The 19,526-nt window shown below is 39.9% G+C and overlaps 1 protein-coding gene across 1 annotated transcript in view; it reads right to left on the reverse strand.

Moving 5' to 3' along the window:
* MTHFD1 (methylenetetrahydrofolate dehydrogenase, cyclohydrolase and formyltetrahydrofolate synthetase 1) overlaps positions 1-19,526 on the reverse strand; it is a 40,199-nt gene that overhangs the window by 4,032 nt on the left and 16,641 nt on the right. Inside the window, exons 9-26 of the mRNA XM_084520446.1 lie at positions 19,276-19,403; positions 18,541-18,638; positions 17,702-17,875; positions 17,046-17,182; positions 16,712-16,758; positions 14,563-14,670; positions 14,400-14,474; positions 12,198-12,300; positions 10,927-11,003; positions 9,825-9,965; positions 6,707-6,775; positions 6,056-6,167; positions 5,718-5,857; positions 5,265-5,306; positions 4,116-4,216; positions 3,013-3,190; positions 1,787-1,894; positions 476-628 (exon numbers count right to left, since the gene is read on the reverse strand). Coding sequence (XP_084376572.1) covers positions 476-628; positions 1,787-1,894; positions 3,013-3,190; positions 4,116-4,216; positions 5,265-5,306; positions 5,718-5,857; positions 6,056-6,167; positions 6,707-6,775; positions 9,825-9,965; positions 10,927-11,003; positions 12,198-12,300; positions 14,400-14,474; positions 14,563-14,670; positions 16,712-16,758; positions 17,046-17,182; positions 17,702-17,875; positions 18,541-18,638; positions 19,276-19,403 — 1,991 coding nt within the window. The remainder of the gene's footprint in view (positions 1-475; positions 629-1,786; positions 1,895-3,012; positions 3,191-4,115; positions 4,217-5,264; positions 5,307-5,717; positions 5,858-6,055; positions 6,168-6,706; positions 6,776-9,824; positions 9,966-10,926; positions 11,004-12,197; positions 12,301-14,399; positions 14,475-14,562; positions 14,671-16,711; positions 16,759-17,045; positions 17,183-17,701; positions 17,876-18,540; positions 18,639-19,275; positions 19,404-19,526) is intronic.

The following is a 19,526-nucleotide window of genomic DNA, read 5'->3' on the forward strand; positions in this document are numbered from 1 at the left end:
TCAGCTTTGCTTTGGAGGTGTCTCAACAAAAACTGTTTGCTTTGTAAGCTCTGGAAGAGTTGTTTTGTTCCACACTGACCTGCAGATGCACACTGCCGCAATACTGCAAAGTGCATCAGGAATGCCAAGTCACGCAGGCAGTTAGGGGAGCACGGATTTCTCCTATCCTCTCCACCAATCTGTAGTTCCTAGAATTCCTTAGATACAGAGCTCACTTACTCCTCAAAATCCAGGAAGACAGAGATGTGGGACCTGGGAAGGACACCGGGGGCTTGCTAAATATCTGAAGGATCTATTTTAGCTTCCCTCTTCCCACTGGAAAACCCCTATGAAGGGCATTTAATACACTGGACCATTAAATCATCATCTGTGAATGACAAGGACTCTGTTCAGTTAAGATACCTTTTGTAACTGGAATGCACATGAAGGTTTTTTTTCACACCCTGCAGTTCGGGGGTTTTACTCAATCACTTACTGTTCCTACCAGCGGATACAGGAATCCAGCACCAACACTCGCCCGAATATCTCGGATTGGCAGGATAAAACCTGTAGGTGCTCCTTTTTGTTCAGGGTCATGAGACAACGATAAGTGAGTTTTAGCCATGCAGATCGGCAGGTTTCCAAATCCCTGGGCAAGACAACGAAAAGGGAAAGAGAAAGAGGAAAAAAATAAGTGAAAAAACAGCAACAGTTCCTGTATTCAAATGTAATTGCACTATTCTCTGTGCCATTCTCTGCATTATCATGTTATTTTATGCTTCACCAATTGCTTCATCCACAGCCTGTCAGATCTACTGACCATTCTGCATCCCCATTTCTTCTCCCAAATTCTGCCTCCCTCCGCAGTATTAAGGGAAAAACAGCCAACTGAGGAAAAGGTTAACGGTATGGAAGTAGTAGATATCTTGATATCTGGCTTACTTTCTACTTTCATCCCAAAGCGTTAGTTGAAACAGCTCAGAACTAAAGTTCTTGTTCAGCTGAGGTTGGTTAATTAGAAATGTCTGATGTAATTGCACACTGTGAGGAAGTAGCAATTACACAGCTATGGTATTTCAATAGAATTGTAAAGGAATGTACAAGAGATACAAAAGCAAGAAACTATGTACACCAGCAGTTAAAGGACTTCAAAAGCAAAATTATTCAAGCACACTGTAAACAAAGCATGGCTTGTTCTCAACATTTCTGTTCTCTTCAAAGCCCTTTACAGACCTTCATTAATGCAGAAACTATCTAAAAAAGCAGGTAAATTCATAAGAATACCACACTAAAGAAGAAAACCAATAAACAACCAGAAAGCATCTAATCAACAACCAGACGCCAGGTTATAAATTTATAAAAGTAGCCATGTTTTCACAAGAAGTATTGTATCAATTGTGGAACTCTTCCCCCAGTACAGCTGGGGCTGCCAAAAAGGCATACACGTTCAAAAATGGTTCAGATAACTCAGCGGGACATGATAAAATAAATAAAAAAATCAGAGACTATTTAGAACCAGCCTGCATGGTTCCCAACTAATTCCCAACTGCTAAAGGATTGGAAAGTAAAGATCACTGAATTCTCCCTCATCACATAGGGGACTTATGACTGGGCCAGAGGATTTCTTCCTTCCCACACCACCTTTCCATACTCTTCTGCCACAGCAGTATTCAACAAGTCCTGGGCAAGGACACGTTTCGAGTGATGATTCCCTTTATACACAGTTTGAACACCACTGTTCAGTATTCAGTATAACCATTTTAAATGAAAAGCATCACTGGGTAGCAGATGACACGGAAAAACTAACCTGCTTAGTGTACAAGGTGACTTTCTCCTGTGCTTCTGGAAGTAGCTCAATGTCACTTGCCCCATAGATCTGCTGTGCAATAAGTCTGATCTTATCTATAACAGGGAGCTGGAAAAAAGACAGGCAAGTCAGCATGGCCCAACTACACAGAGCCGTAACATCACAGCAGCTTCACAATCCTTCATATATGTTGCACTCATCTGCAGCTACAGGAGGTATTCCCATTTGCTGTAAAACAAAGCTAAACAATAATTTAAGTGGTTTCAAAACAAGTTTCATTTATCTTGTTGCAGCTCTTGTTAAGAGGACAAAAGTAGTTTATTACAGTCAGAAACAATAAGATACACATCAGTATTTCTTATGAGCTGTGCTTATATGTTAATTACCACCCCCTGCAAGAGGCATCTGTATTTGCTCTCAAGTTTAAGTCAAAAAGCAGACAAAAATAATTTGAGGGAATACAAATTAACTGTTAAATAAAAGCATAAATAAATCAGGTTAAAGAAGAAAAATTGAAAGCATCTGTTTTAGAAGCTGAAATAGACACAAGGACATAACTGTACCTCGTTAGGTACCTCACTAGATGCCTCAATAGGCGCTTGCTATTAAAGGAGATTTTAGGCCATAACCTAGGAAGTAACAGTGACTTCATTACCTCCAAGTCATTTGCCAAATTTGCTTAAGTACAAAATCATTAGAAATACATTTACACGCACTCTTCCACCCAACGTGTAGTGTGACTACATAAACCTTATTTGCAGAGAAAGAAACAAGGTCAAAATGGACATATTCTGTTCCACAACCTGTTGTATTCTCGTCCTGAGCACCAAGTGCACCCAAAACTCTCCAGTAAGGTAGCAAGTGTGTTCAGACTTGTTCCAGACCATGCTCTGACAGGAATGCATGCCCTAGTTCATGAAATAAACTTCCCCCTATCCTGAAACGTGGCTGTCACATTAGAAACCCATTTGTCATCTCTAGCCAGGTCACAGCAGTATCTTTCAGCATCAGAAATAAACTATATTTCACTTAGTAATCAAAACAACAAGAACTGACAAACCGTGTCTTTGAGACTGGTGGAATAAAGGTTGTATTCTAAAAACAAGTTTCTCCTCAGTTTCTCAAAGCAGACTTTCAGGTAACTTTCAGCCATTTAAGCTAGTGAAACCAGCTAATCTCTACCTTATAAACAAAGTACTTCCCTCCGTAATAGTGCAAGCTCTTACCTCCACATTATAGAGGAACCTGAAGTTGCTGGGTGTCTGTGATGCTCTCTGAACAGCCTGGGCCAGTGCAACAGCTCCTTTACCTCCCTCTGCCCAGTGAGTGCACTCAACAGCATCAAACGCCCCTGCTTCCTTTGCCTGTTGTACTACAAGGGCCAGTTCAGCTTTTGTGTCTGTTCTATAAGGAGAAAAGTCAGTGTATTTGTACCAGAATGTATGCACAGTAAATGAATAGCTTGTTCTATTTCTCATTCTTGTCAACAAGACTCAAACTCTGTCTAAAGAAATCACAGGATCCATCTACCCACCAGGGAGCCATTTTTACTGAGGGGTTATCCACCACTACTCCAAAGAGAAACAGAGCAACAAGTAGGCCTGAACTACATGCAGAAAGCCAAGACAACTGACAGCCATGCTCTGGATTTTCTGCTTATATCAGCAATGCAACTCCTGTCTTCAGAAGCAAACTCAAAAAGACAGCAGTTACTTGCTGATTTAGAGATGCTAAAGGTGTGCTACATCACGTACACAACAAACTAGAAAATTTCTCTAGATCAGAGATTCAGATACATTCACTTCAGATGAACTAGCCTCTTGCTGGCTATTCCATTTCAACTGGTATCAGACTTAACACACCAGTTCAAAGCCCTTCTGCTCTTATAAGGGAAGACCACACAGACTGTTTCCTCTGCAGTACAACGTGCAGAGTCCTAAATGCTTCCCGGCATGGCACAATTATTCTGTGCAGCAGACCACTGAACACAGTGGGGTTTACAGCAAGGGCACTTCGCCATCTATTATGAACTTTGATTCCACATCATCACAGGTACCTTTTGTCCACAGTAATTTGGCCAGTTATAGTGTAAATGATGGCAGGTAAGTCACTTATCATAAGATCTTAAGCTAAATTTAACTGGTGAGTGCACGTGAAATGACTGAGCAGAGCTCCTCTATTTATTCAGCATTTTCAAGCAATGCATAATGTTATTTTCTGCAAACAAAACCTGGACAATACTGAAAAAAAGAGAGTTTGCATTCCACATAGCATATAAAGCACCACCATTTTATTCCCATGCATCAATTCCAGGCCCAAGCTTACTTACTTGAAAGCATTGACAGCCACAACTACTGGGACACCAAACAACCGAGCATTTTGGATTTGTTTGCTTAGGTTACTACAACCTTTTGCCAACAGCTGAAGATTCTGTAAAGAATACAACAGGCAGAAAGTGCATTTTATGAAGGGCAGTGAAACTTTTGCTCCAAATCCACTATATCCACAGCTCACGATGAAAGCGTCAGAAAGGGTATGAAACCACCAAGGCACATTTTCAGAGCTGCTTTCTGAACACTCTGGACTAGTGCACAATCTCAGATGGAATGCTAGAAAAGGACTGACTGTTTCTAAAAATTGCTGGTTTCAACTGCCAAGTCAAGGTAGGAGAAATTACTTTTTATCACTTTTTGTTATTCTTAAGTCAATACCTATGCTCATTAATTCCTCACAGTAAAGTCTCATTTTCCTCTGTGGCACATTCCTCTTTAATTATTAAATATCATTAGCAGTGAATTTCACGACATTTGTTTGAAGTTAGTGGTAACAGCTTTCAGTTTACACATATTTGTTTCACAGCACCAGAGATTATTAATGGAAATCCAGACATTTCATCCCTTCCTATCATTTTAAGAAATAAACCCAACAGAAGCTCTAGAAGTTAAAAAGCTGAAGCCATATAAAGAGAGCCAGACCAATTATCTAAGTACACACAACCTTTCAAGGCACGAGGATAGAAGCATAGACTTTAGTTCACTTTCCTCTCTGCTTTCAAAGGAAGGGCAGAAGGGGAATAAAAACTGCTGCTGCTAAGAAGAATAATTAGACAAGCACTCTGAATATTTTCAGAGACAGTATTTCAGCCAAGCAATTACTTTAATACTGAGAGGGTCAGGGGACACTCAGCAGACATTACTATGAAAAATTGAGCACATAGACAATTGTGGGAGCTCAGGAGAAACAGAAGGCTCTGGCTAGGTCAAGTACAATAAATGCTTGAAAGAGCAGAGCCAAAGTAACATCATTTTTAAAAAAAAAAAAAAAAAAAAAAAAAGAACATTATAGCTTGTGTGAGGAAGCATTTCCCTGGCAGCTAAAGAATTGACACAGACTGGCTATCCAGGCACGCACTGCATGACAATATTGTGTAATGACTGCAAATAGGTGGTCAACTGTCACAACAGCTAAAGAAGGTTACCTCTTCTGTGTACTCCTTTGGTAAAGGTACCCCTGCAGTGACCTAGGGAAGAAAAAGATGAGGGTACCCCATAAGATTTTTATTCATGACAGCAATATGTACTTGATTCTTGTAAAACTGCATCAAGATACAACACTCTACTTTAAGAGTATTTTTTTTTCCTAAGAAAAAAGGAAAAAAAATGAAAGCTATACTCATAATGTAACAAATTAAGGACTGTGATAATATCACTAGTGGCCTGGCATATTTAATTAGGACAATAAAATAAGCAGCTATGTATCTGTAACATACTACAAAGAAGCAGCTTACAAGCAGCTGGGACATATGGATTCCTTTTACAACTGCAGATCTCAAGATAATTAAAAGCAGATCAAACCCTACAGGGCTTTAAGTGACTGCACAACTACAAGTAAGAGCTTCTTAGGTCTAAATGAAACCTTGTCTGGTACTTACTGCAGGCCCTCCTCCATGCATTTTCAGAGCTCGGACAGTAGCAACCAACACCACCACATTAGGCCGGAGACCAGAGTAACGGCACTTAATATTAAAGAATTTCTCCATGCCTATGTCTGCACCAAATCCTGCTTCCGTAACTAGAGCATGAGAAAAAAACAAAAGGAAAAAAAATGAGGAAGTTCGTGAAAGGTTGCTGGGTAGAGAAATCAGCGCTCTGATTATAGAAATCAGAAGCTTCTTCTAAGACAAAAAAAAACAAACAAAGACAGTCATGATATAAAAAGCAGATCCTTCCCTGCAAAACCAACAACAAAAACAACATACCATCCACTTACCAACAAAGCCCTCTTTACCCACAAGCTTCAGTGCTATTTTGTCTGCCAACACTGAAGAATTTCCATGTGCAATATTGGCAAAAGGTCCAGCATGAACAAACACTGGTGTGCCCTAGAAAATGGGGGGTGGGATGTGGGAATGACAGGGAGAGAGAGAGAGAAAATCAGAGGGTAAAATTTAGCAAATTTGTGGTATTTCAAGAGCTAAGTACTACAGTATCTGAAGTTAAAGAAATTCATTCTTAGAAGACAAATCTTAAAGCCCTTTGATCAAACATTCATTATCATTACTAAAGAAAGATTACAGATTATAATAATCTTCAGAAGTGGAGATATTAACCCACTTAGGAAAAGGACGGCTAAATCCCAGCAACTCTTTGCCATTCTCCTGCACTCATGCTGTCTAGATTTTCAAAACATTTTCTGACATTGGAGTCAACAAAAGAGATACAGCAAAGTTTAGTGCATTTCTTCAGTGTCATCACATATGCCAGTGGCATACTTATAAAGACACTAATCCTGAATCTTTGATAGAAACCATGATAAACCTCTAGCTGTAAGCAGAGTAAGCCCATTCTGACTGTGATAAATGAACTAAACCAGTAGTTTTTTTTTTGTGAACACACATACAGCAAATCACTTGTGGCTCACCTCTAGTGTCTGCATGAGATTTGGTTTAACAGCATCTTTCATCAAGACAGCCAGAGCACCAGTCACTCCCTGAAAAAAAAAAAAAAAAAAAAAAAGAGCTATCAGTTTCCAGATGTAGTGAGACAAAGAGACAGTTCCTAGGCAGTTTCAAGACTCTGCTTTTATCCTGGTGAGCTTTCAGGAGCAGAACCAGCAGTTGCTCCAGATGTAAGTAACATTACTCAGAACAGGGCAGAATAATGCCTTTAACATCCTTATAAAAAAATTTCTGCTGGGTGCAGCCTTTTGGTTGTGACCTTGTTTGTCCAACTTAGTCTGTAGTAAAGGCATAAAAAACAACTGCTGTTTCAGCAGGTTAGTAAACAATAGTAACCCTTAGATACATAAGGTTTATTGTGTCCCATTCAGTAGAACAAAGCGGGGAGAGTTTTTCAAGACAATTTTCATACATGATAAAATACCACACTGCATTCTTCATCCCAACACCTCAACTGTAGCGTTACTGTCTTTCTTTTGTGGTACATAAATGCAGTGAGTTTAAAAGTTATACATGTCAACGTTCTTGGGTTTTACAGGTAGAATAATTTTAGATATTTTTCCCCCTAACTTCAGCAACTAGGCTCTACATAATGACCTGAATTTGTGCCTAACTAGCTGCTACATCCTGGCCAACTCCCTTGCTCAGAGCTAACTTCTAAAGTGAAGCCCTGTGTTTGTGAAAAAGATCAAGCTGGCATCATGAACCAATGGCAAACAGCAGAGTCCACGTTCCTTCTGGGGTGCAGCTGTGTGCCCTGCTGCAATTCTGCTTCCTGCAAAGTGAACACTTGTGACTTCCTGGAACAGATGTGAATGAAGAAAAAAATAATGGTTTGGTCAACCTTGTAACTGACGGAGTCCGGTGAAAACTGAACTGGTTGTCACCCAGCATTTGCTAAAGTAACTAGAATTGCTATCATGGCTACTGAACCAAACGTTTAGAGCAGTTACGAAAACCTCAAACCATTATTTCCTTTTCTTCCCTTTTAATTTCAGTTGGATTGCAGCATTCAATTATATGATTTTTTTTTAAAACATGCACTGTTTTGTTTCATTATTTCAATCTTGCCACATGAAAGCTTAGTTAACATTTAATGGATAAGCTTTAAACTTCAGTCATCTCCAGAATAATGAAAGCTACTGAGCAAGATTTCCATGACGACATTTCAGGCCTGTGTCAGTCAGCAGCACTTCAACACATCTCTATCTCTAAAAACCTGTAGTCAGTTTTTGATTTCATGTTTCTTCCCAGTTCCTTTGAGCTTCCTGGTAATGCACCCATGACTTTGGTCTACAGCAGAAGGATGTGGACATCTTATTGTGCCAGTCTGGTCTCTGCAATCACCATGTTTCTGGCTGCACTAGGAGCATGTAACACACTCCTAACCATGCAAGCCAATGGCCACCACCTGCACAAACGTGTTAAACCTGAGAATCCGTTTGACACATTGATACCATCCTCCACTCCACAGTTGTGACAAAATTAATTAGGTTCAAAACAAAAAAAAATATCTTGAGATGAAAAGACTTCTATCACCTAGACTCCACATAAAACCTACAAAGCAACTCCCTGCCCAAGTTCCATCTGCCTCCATTGATTGGCAGCAAAAGGAACTTTTGTTTTGAAGAACAGGGGTTAACTCAGGTATTTAACGTTAAAACTTGGCAACACGTTAGCAACAGGAAATAAAATCTCAAAGCTGCCTATAGAACTTTGGCACATGCCCTTCCCCATGCCCAACAAACATCTCACATCAAGATACTTCGAGATAAATACTTCCCAGACCAACCCTTTTCCCGCAGGGCCAGAGTCAGGAGACACTGCTAATCTACTGCTTCCCAGATTTATGGGATGAATGCAGAAATAAAAAAAATAGTATCACTCAACCAAGCAAAAATATCTCCCCAAACTCACAGACAGCAAGAGCTGGCTAAGCCTTAGTGCTGTGTTCCACCTTTGCTGGAAACAGAGACCAGGATACCCACCCTGTGAATTCCTGTCACACTGAGTTTATTCAAAAAAAATGTGAGACAAACATTAACACTGCACCATGCTAATTTGCAGAGCTCTTTTTGAGTCATCAAAATTGAGGTTGTGAAAAAAAATCTACTATACAGGACAGCAGTAAGCCCAGTATCACGTCTCTGCTGACTAGTGCAACAGTCCTGAACCTGTTTTCTGTCTTGAGGCCAAGTTGCAGGGCACAGTTCACATACAGAGCTCAATTCCCCTCTCCTTCTCCAGACAGGGTTCCCATCTCCAAAGCACTTACTGGAAAAAAGCGTCTGGGGCACAGGCTAATCCCTGAACCATGCTGAAGCACTGTCTGGGAGAGTTCCAGTTGACAGACTCCATAAAAACACCAAGAACTGTGCTAATAATTATTGTATGGACAGTTGCAAGACAGTATTGCACCTTGCGACTGTTTTACATACTGGTAACAGACATCACCAGTGCTATTATATTCAGCATTTCGTTCAGTGGAAATAAGGGATTTGTGCACCTCACCAAAGGCTGCCTTATGGAGACCTTGCACTTATTTGCAACAAGGTCAGCTTTTATAGCATTCACAGTCTCCCAGCACAAGATATTTCATCATCTGTAATTAAATTTGCACAAGGCTTTGATCCTGCTTAATGTTTTCCTCGCTCCAGGGAGTCTGAGAAACAGGATGGCCAGCAGGATACATTTTGAATTCTTCCTATTTCTAAATATGCTTTTTATCTAGAAGCCACCATGTATTCCCCCCGTAATTCCTATGGTGCTAGCTTCAATTTGACATGCAGTACATCACAGAGAACCCCTTGTCCCTGCCCAGAACATGTGTTCACACAGTCTCTGAGTTAGGAGCTAGCCACACTGAAATAAAAAAAAAAACAAACAAAAATGAAACAAAACACACACACAAAAAAAAACAAAAAACAAAAAACACTTCAGTAACTCCAGAGGCCAAGATTTCATTTCAATTTTCAGTATTCTGAAGTCTTTCCTGCACAGAATCATCATTCTGCTTTTCAATACAAGGACTTTCAGAAGTGCTAAGAGATAGTTAGCATTTAAGGACTGTGACTCTCTTACAAGGTCATCTGTTGTAACTGGTTCTCCTCTCTTGCTGGAAGCTACTACCATTCTGCCCAGTCGCCTTTTCATGTCATCCAAGCTATCAGAGAGTGCTAGAACTGCCATGATTTCACTGCTCACTGTGATGTCAAACTGAGCCTGCAAGAGAAATAAAGAATGTGAATTCATCAAGATTCCCCAGCCGAAAAAAGGCTAGTCATCTCCATTATAATAAAAAATAAATACAAATATAAATAATTTTAAGTATTACTTTCAAAACATACTTAAATCATATAATTATTTAAATTGACAAATTTAAACCTTTTTTTTTCGTGGAAAATAAAGTAAAAACTACTTATTCCACTGCTATTATATGACTCTCTCCTGGCACATAAACTAGTGATTCATGTAAGAACACTTACAGAATATATTTTAGAAGACTGAGCTTACTAACTCATCTAGCCATCACTAAACAGTACAGCACATGACAAGGAAAAAAAACAAGCCCAACAACAACAAAAACCTAACTGATTCCGTAAGAAATGAAGGGTAGAATTCATATTCATCTGACATAACACAGATACCTCTGTTGAAGCTAGGTGCTCTAGAGACCTTTTCAAGTAAATAGAAAAAGGGTTTTCTGGGCACAACCCATTTAAACTATTAATTTGACAGTTATTAAAGGATGAGAGAAATCACAGTTCCAATTGACCATTTTTCTACGTTGATTATACAATGAATCCAGACAACAAGCTTGGATACTGTGTTGGGTTTTGGACAGACGCATCCCAATCAAAGCATGTGCAGTGGCTAAGATTAGCAATCGCCAGGCATCATATTTGCAGGGAGCATTTGTGTACCACTGTTACTGTGCCACAGTCATAAGCCAACTAAGCCAACGTTCAGGGAAAGGCTGATGGGAACAGACAGCAAAAAGTCCCTTCAACCAAGCACTTCAATGGTAGCGGTTCACTACCAATACAAAGTATAGTTTTATTTTCTCTTTAACAAAATACCAGTAAAAAAAAAAAAAAAAAAACATCTGGAGTTACAGAAACTTGCTTTGGGATTGTATTTTTCAAAGTACTTTTTAAAAGACACAAGAAAGGAGAATAATTACCGTTCGTGAAAAGCCTTTTTCTGTTGGAGACTGTCCAATAGTGATTTTCCTGAGGAACCTGTCATTTGTATCCAGTACTGTGAGGATGCAAAGAGAAAGATGAGAAGTCACACTGCAAGCCATAAGTCACAGTTCTGGTTTGTAATAGATTCCTCTAGATCAGCATGAAGAGAGGATGGCAGTTTGGAAAACCATCTTCTCCTACTGAATGGCAGGAACTCATCAACACGATTCTTCTCTGAAATGGAACTGCAATGATGTTAAGATGACCACAATCACATGCAGATTCTGCATTGTGTTCAGAGGGAGTCTACCTACCTGTGTGTGCATTAACCACAAGTCCAAAGCCTCTCTGAAAAGCAGAGCTGCTAGCATAAGTCCAATTGCTTTTTCAAATTTTCATGGCTTTTTCATCATTAGTTAAAATGAAATCAGAAAGTTATTACAGCCAAAAGGAAATAAAATTATCACTTTATAAATTTAAGGACAAAATGGTCAGAATCCACCATTTAATGAGAACAGTTCCATAGAGCCCCACTAGCTCAAATTATCTTTGGAACACAAACTATCAAATACCAGCTTAAACTTGCTGTTTCTTACTAGCTGCCTGAAAAATTCTAAGTATTTTATAAAATATTTCCCATGAGGCAGGCTAATTTAGCTCCATTATAGGTTATGAAGCAAATTTTGGAGAATACATTTCACTTTGTATTTTCATAAAAAGAAGAAAAAGCAATCCTCATGGGATCTAAATAAAATTTTTCCTTATCTGAAATTCCTTTTGTTAGTGAAATACTAATACAGCCAGACCAGAGACTGATCTTACTTTAGGTATCTTTAAAAACCTTTTAAAAATCTGGCATTTATTTTCTGTCATTTCCCAACAGAGCAAGTGGGCAGATTAAAATTGAGTTTAATTCCAGAACAGTACCCTCTCCTTGCTCACAATGCTTTCTCAGATAGTCAGGTTTTTTACCTGACTGTTGGCTAGAGTTGCTAAACTCAAAACTCTCAGTGACCAACAAAAGCACAAGCACTAACTTGCACCAATTAGTGAGGTCTGCTCTGAATTCACAAAGATTAGGATTCAAGCCCCTGTGTCAGCCCCTGTAGGAATGGGATCCCAGCTGCACGCACCTATCCCACCAAACACTCAGAGCCCTGCTGTCCTTCCCATTTTCCCAGGAAACACAGTTCCAGCTACACTTGCAAACCTCTCTTTTGAGATGGTTTGTTTTTTTAATAACTCTTTCATTTAATGGCTCTTGTACCTCTTTGCCATGTTATGGTGGCCGGGTCAATGTCCAATCTCACAAACATGTTCACTTCTTCCTTTGTCAAAGCCATAGGATCAGTTTTGTTAATGCCCAATTTCTATGGAAGGAAAGAACAAATAAGAGAAAAAAAAAACTATAATGAGAAGATTCAGAGAAATGAACCTTTCACTAGAGCAATCAGCCTTTGCCAGCAGCACATGCATATTCAGAAATAAGGAGGAGATGCCCTATTGGTGTCCCTTTTCCGAAGACCCACAACACAAAGTGATCCGCATCAGCGTGTACCTGGAAGCAGAGCTTGCTGCTTGCTAACTTGTAAAGGGCAATGCAGAAAATAGAGCTCATCAGGGCAGGTTGTCACTAAGTTTTGTGTAAGGCATCTACGGAAATCATTAAGAAAGAAAGCTCTGCAGTTTCTAACACGCCTCGTTCTAACCATTAGTCTCACATGCATACAGCCATTTCTCATTAGTTTGCCTAGGGTCACTGCACACAGCCATACGTATTTAAAGACACTGCTTTCAGCATGCTGGTTAAGCAGCACAAAGGAGGAATTAAACAATTCAGTCACAAGGCTGTCAGCATCCCAGAAAGCTGATCTTGAACATACTGGGAGGATGGGCAGTGTGCCAAGTTGCTTAATTGAGAGAAGAATTATCTCAAGAAGCCCGATATAAGTGCAAGCTTAGAAATGAGGAAAAGGATTGAGCTGATTTACGAATAGGCAAGGCAAGCTTTTTTTTTTTTTTTTTTTTTAAATTAACTAGACAGCTAAGTCCTATTTTCTCCGGGAGAACAGCAGGGAAAAAGAAAGTCTGTTCCCTCCGTCTTCAAGCACAACATTAAAAACAAACAAACAAAAAACAACAAACCCCACCATATCATCAAAAAGATCTGCTTTCTGGAGTATTAGCATCCCTTTACATCTCAACATTTAATAACCAGAGGGGTGCTTAAGGTAGAGTTCTTACAGTCCATCAACAACAGCAAGTAATATGACAATGCTGCTTTGCCTGGCAGTGGAAGTAAACCGCACATTCTCTGACGGTTGAGACATTATAGCCAATTAATAAATTAGAGTTTTAGCTTCCTAAGTAGTCTATTGGTCCTGACCTCCCTATGGGCAACTGATTGTATTCACGCTCAATCAGGTTTGCACTCGGAATAAGCTCAGCAGAGCCCAGCCTGTCTTTGTAGCCAGAAGGTCCAAGTGCAATGGAAAAACTATTTCCCTGTTAATCCTAATTTTTGAAGAGGCCAGGGACACACTTTGGAAGTTCAGTTCTGTGGACTGGAGGAGTTGTGATCTCCACAGGGTCTGCGACTCAATGACAGGTGTTCTCATTTAACTGAGATTTTTTTTCTCAGGGAGAAGAGAAGTAAAGGACGTAGGGGACAGGCATTTTTTTCCCCTTCTCTTCTGTTTGCTGAATCTGGCTAGGACAAAAAAATTCACTACCTTCTCTTTTTGCTGAATTCTGAAAGTTGTCTTTTTTGTGCTGCATTATCTATATAGCTGTCACATACAAATTATTCATCTTTAGCTTTAGCTGGCTGTGACAAAGATTGGTTCTTGTCTTCTCTTAAACTACATTAAGGGCACTAAATTGACACTATTAATAAAGGGCACTAATCCATTTGTCTCCTCCCACTGCATTACTCACACAGCATATAATAGATTTACATCAATGATTCTTCCCCTTGGAGCTTCAACTCATTGTTATGTGTGCTGTAAGACAGACTGCAACACTTTTGTACACTTTGTGTAAAAAACAAATGCTAGTAGAATGATCTAATCATTAGCTGGTTGGCCTACTCAGCCTCTTATCTCCACTGACAAGCGATAGGACACACAGAAATGGTCTCAAGTTGTGCCAGGAGAGGTTTATACCGGATATTAGGAAGAATTTATTTTTGGAGAGGGTAGTTAAGCACTGGAATGGGTTGTCCAGGGAAGTGATGGAGTCCCCATCCCTTGAGGTATTTAAGAGATGTCTGGACATGGCACCAAGAGATGTGGTTTAATGATTGGACGTGGTAAGTTGGTTGGACTTCAGGATCTTGAAGGTCTTTTCCAACCTACGTGATTCTATGACCCACAGTGCAACATGAGTAGTTTTGTTACCTAGCTCTGCATACATAAAGGAGGAGTAAGTGGAACAGAATCAGAAACCAATGTGGAACCAGTGAACTTACCTGTAGCCTTCGGATTTGAATCTCTGAGAACTTCCTAACACCATTGACAGAAGGCACCAAACGGTTATAGAGAGCCTTGAAGAACGAAACATGTAGTTAGTACTGCTGGCATACCCACAGCAACTTGGCCAGAGTGGGTTGGGCAGGGTAAGAAGGATCCTACCTGATCATTCTGAGTTAGCTCATGGAACATACGTGCATCCACAGCAGCAGCAACCAGGTTGTTTGCTGCAGTAATAGCATGGATGTCGCCAGTGAGGTGAAGGTTAAACTAGAGGACATAAAACATATCGGTTACCTCATCCTGCTGCAATTTTCATATATTTCAATACATTGTAGACAGATGGAAAGAGACATATTAATAGCAATGTTAAAGTGGGTGAGGGTGGAGGGGGAAGAGATTGCTCAGAGCAGTATGTGGAAGAGAGGAAAGAATTTCTCTGAAACAGAAAAATGCCTCCCCCACATTTATGTCATTTTACAAACTTCCAGAACAAAGCTTCCAAATCAGATTTTTGCATGAGAACAGTTCTGCCAGGCTCCTTGATACCTGAGAACAGCATGGTACGGCGCATCTGCATTACTCCTTCTTTCACCTTCCTTCTGACCCACTCACATTATTTGCACAACGTTTCGCACATTAGCTGAAGTTCTGGCTGCTCCCACAGAGGTATCTGAACTAAATTCAAACTAGCAACCTTATGTGGTGCTATCAGTAGAGCTGTGACTACACAGAGCTCTGCATAAGCTAACCACTCACACACAGTATCGTAGGCAGGACTTGTAGACCACGTACTACACAGTGACAACGCTAGTAGTTTTCTCGGTTCTATCTCATTAAACGATAATTTGAGTGGGCTTGTCTATGTGAGTTTTCTTGCTGCACTGTAGCTATACTGACAAAAGATTTTGGATATATAGCTTACTTGATGAACTTGTGTTAGGGCAGGGAAGGGAAGAATGTCGTTAAAACAATCCATTTCCTCTGTAGCAGTGCAGCACAGGAGGAAGATGAAAAAAGGACATTAGAAAAAGTGATATGACAGAAGCCTTTATGATACCACTTTGCTGGAGCCTTGCTGCTGTGGTCTTATAAACCAAACAGCAAAAAACAGACTGGAGCTAGTCACACAGTGATTATAGATCCTAATAAGGAAATGCTAATTGTTCTCATTCTACTTATATGCAACAAGCAGCAATTATTACCACCTCAGTCCTCATTTAAAAGTTATTTGCTTGCTAATCATTTCCTGGGATGAAAGCTGCATACAGAAACATCCAATGATGTATCAAGGTCATTACTACGTCTACTGACTCCAGGTACTTACATTTTATGAGACATGCATTGATAAATTAAAACACTCAGAAAAGACTACAGTGTGTTTTTCTACCATGTGGGCCATACTTTAAGTCCTTTCAACCAGTTTGTTTCAAGACTGGGGCTGCTTCCCACTGCTACATGCACTGAAGTCTTTTAGCTCATCTTATTAACGCTCCCATACAGGAGATTATTTTTCCTGTCACATCTATCATTCACACATGGCACCTGAATAAGTCAATCTTCTGCCTCCTTCACATTAAAAAAAATAAAAAATCTTTTATGGACTTGCTGCATCAATTGGAACAAACAGCCCTTTTGATCTTTTCTGCTTTTCCTCCTCAAATTACCCTGTTTCAATCTGTAGTGCACAAAAGTAAGATTCTACATGCAATTACAAGAGAGTTGGAGGAAGCATGAGAGCACGTGCTACACGTGCCTTTCAGTTCCCTGCCCCCAGACACGGGATTTTACTCGTTGCCAAGTCACATCAGAAATACACTGCAGTGCCAGTCACCCACAGGCTGAGGTCTTGGCATTATTGATTCCCATTTTCCCTTTTCCCATTTCATGTTAGTAATCTAAAACACAAGTACACCAAAATAGCACACAGAAGGAGTCAGTGACCACTGTTGCTGACAGAACTATTTAACATGCTTCCAAAATGTATTAGGTCATTATAATCTTAATTTCAGCACTGGGAAAAAGAGGCACTGCATGTATTTTGCTGAAGGGTATGCAGCAATTCAGAAGTAGAAGAGGGGAGGGAACAGAGGAACTGGGAATTCTCAGTTCTGTAAAATTCTTTGACCATGCAAATGCCCTTCTCAAACAACCAAAGAAGTGAGTTTTCTAAAAAAACGCTTTGCTGAAATCAAACGCTCATTCTGATACACTGGCCCATAAACAAAAAAGATTTCCTACGTTATCTGACTGCAGTGTCTCTTCAAGGTCTGTAAGCTATACGTGCAATGAGGTTTTGTACAAAAATTACCTCTTCCATGGGAATAACTTGAGAATAGCCACCACCTGCAGCTCCACCTACAGAGAAACAGACAAATCATGTAAATAAAGGTCTCCCTAGCTCAGAATGATAATGCATGTATTTGTTTAATGACTCTAAGAAGGCAGCTACTGTTGAGCAGCTTAGCTAATATCCCAGCACAGCACTTGAGAACAACAGTGAAAAACTTACTCAAGGTTTTTCTTTAAGAAAGAAATGAAATCTTAACTGGGAATTATGTAAAACTACGATGTAGCAGAATAAAAATCTTCAAATGCCACCTTTCCCCGTTTAGACCACCCGAAATCAACAGAACAGCACATACCCTTTATACCAAAGGTTGGCCCTTGAGAGGGCTGTCGAACACAGGCAAAGACGTTCTGATGAAGGTGTGCTCCTAAGGCTTGAACAAGACCTATGGTGGTGGTGCTTTTCCCCTCTCCAAGTGGTGTGGGAGTTATCCTGCAGTGACAAAGCACAACGGACACAATGAAACCCTTGTAGTAGTTGAGCACTTAGAGGGATAAAACAGGTACCCAGTGACTGTAGCTAATGCCAATCAAATTCTGGATTGTTTCACACTTTAGCTAATCTTCAGCAACTGACAACAGGAATAAGATTGGCAAGTTACCACACAGCTGCCCAAGACCTTCCTCAGAAGCATCTTGCAGGTTACTGTTGAAGGCAAGCTGCTAGACTAGGAGAACTCTGTGATCCAGTCTGCCCTTCATTAACCTGACCTGCAGAGCAAAACAGTGCACCTCCAAGAGAAAAATGTTAAACTGCATTCCCACTATTTGCTAAAAGAGGTAATTCTAGTTCTCAAACCACTAGATTGTCACAGTGTGAAAAAAAGAAAACCCAAAACACTCCATACAGTCAACTTACCAAAAGACAATACAACGACAGGCCAGGCTAACAAAATTTCTTTTCATCTTGACACCACGTAAGTGATGCCTCTTCAGCTAAGGAAGTACCTACCCAGTAACAACAACGTATTTGCCATCTGGCTGGTTCTTCAGCCGTTTCAGAGCTGACAGTTGAACCTTGGCTTTAGTTTGGCCATAGAGTTCCATCTCATCAGGGAGAAGGCCAACTTCTTTTGCAACTTGATCAATGGGCTTGGGTATGCAAGATCGCGATATTTCAATATCACTGAAGGAAAGAGCAAGATCAGTTTATAAATACCACAGACTTCTCACAAATTCCCTGTTTCTGGCAGCATGACTCAAAAGCATCTGATCTATGTTTTAAAAGGGAAGCTTCAATGTTTTTTAGTTAAATGAATCAATTCTACCAATATTGGCTATATTAGAATACACACATCTTCAGAGGATAACAATAAAATGAAACATAATACAAACAAAAAACACCTTATGTCTTTCTATAGATACTGGGTAGGGCTCCATTATGGTATTCTTGCTATTTTCAACTGCTCCTTCTGGACTCTACATCAAGAACTTGTACTTTAAGGTGCTAAGTTTTTGCCAAGTCACATAGAAAAATTTCCCAAAATATAAGCGTCTTTCTACTTACTGAATCAGCAACTACCTAGGCTCACCCAAAGTATCTATGGAAAACCACGTTTATGCCCTAATATTATAATAACCCAAGCCTATATTTCAATATAGGTCACAGCACCACTGAAGGTTAGCTCTCCTTCTCCTTGGGAAGATCTCACATTGCTTTCTCATTAGATCTCTCCAAACGTAACCCTAGCTACAATCTACAAAGTTGTGCTCTATGTTATATAAAACTTGGGAACAGAAGTGAGTACTACACTGCATGAACACTGCCAGTAGCTTCATTGAAGGCATTACCTTGGAACAGGCATCTTCAGGGTAAGCTGGTTATATTGGATGTTCCATTTTCCAGGCTGGAACTTCTCCAGAAAACGTTGCGCACTCTCCACTGTACTCTAAATTGAGAATGAGAATGCGTTATAACAACAACCACTGCATGGACCTTGTTGGTTAACAGAGACTCAAAAGGCTTTCCCTGCCCCTCTATCTCAATTTGGGATTAATAACAAAGTGCTTTGATTAAAAACAATGCTAACAATCCAGAATGAGAATTTGCTTGGAATTTTCTTAAAATACAGATGGATATTTATCTGTCTATATTTGTATAGATATAGTCCAGTGAAGATATTATTTTTATATATTTATAATACCTTCTATTGCAGCTTCCTTTAAAAAAAGGAAACAACAAAGCAGCTGTTCTATACTGTTACTCTGCTTCTCTTTATCCCATCATCGTGCAAACAGTTTTAGAATTATACCCAGAGCTTTGTAAGACAAGCTAATCTCTCGCTGTTTTGATAGGCCACAGTTAAATATATAATTTTTTTTTCTTTTTTTAAATTGTTCTTCTGTCCTAACATTTCTTTTGAGGCCACCTTCTTCCTCAGTCTGCAAATCCTAACTAGACCCATATAAGAGCAAGAAAGAAGCACCAACTGCTTTTGGTAGTGTGCTGACGATCAGTAGCAACATACCCCAAAGGCAAATACAGAGGAGATGGGCTGAGAGATGTCTCTCTCTCTGCCCACATACCTGCATTAACATGGCCACAGTCATAGGCCCAACGCCTCCAGGAACTGGGGTGATGTAGGAAGCTTTTTCTTTTGCTGTATCGTATGCCACATCTCCTACAACTCTTTTTCCACTGGCCTTTGTGCTGTCTGGAGATTCAATGAAAAATTACGTTACACAGATCACACATCACCAAAACAACAGAAAGGGCAGCACTGACTGAAGCTGAAGCCCTTTCCTTTGCTGGAGTAACCAAAACAGATGCTGAGTAC

This window comes from Aythya ferina (genome assembly GCF_964211825.1).
Source record: "Aythya ferina genome assembly, chromosome: 5".
In the NCBI taxonomy this organism is placed as follows: domain Eukaryota; kingdom Metazoa; phylum Chordata; class Aves; order Anseriformes; family Anatidae; genus Aythya; species Aythya ferina.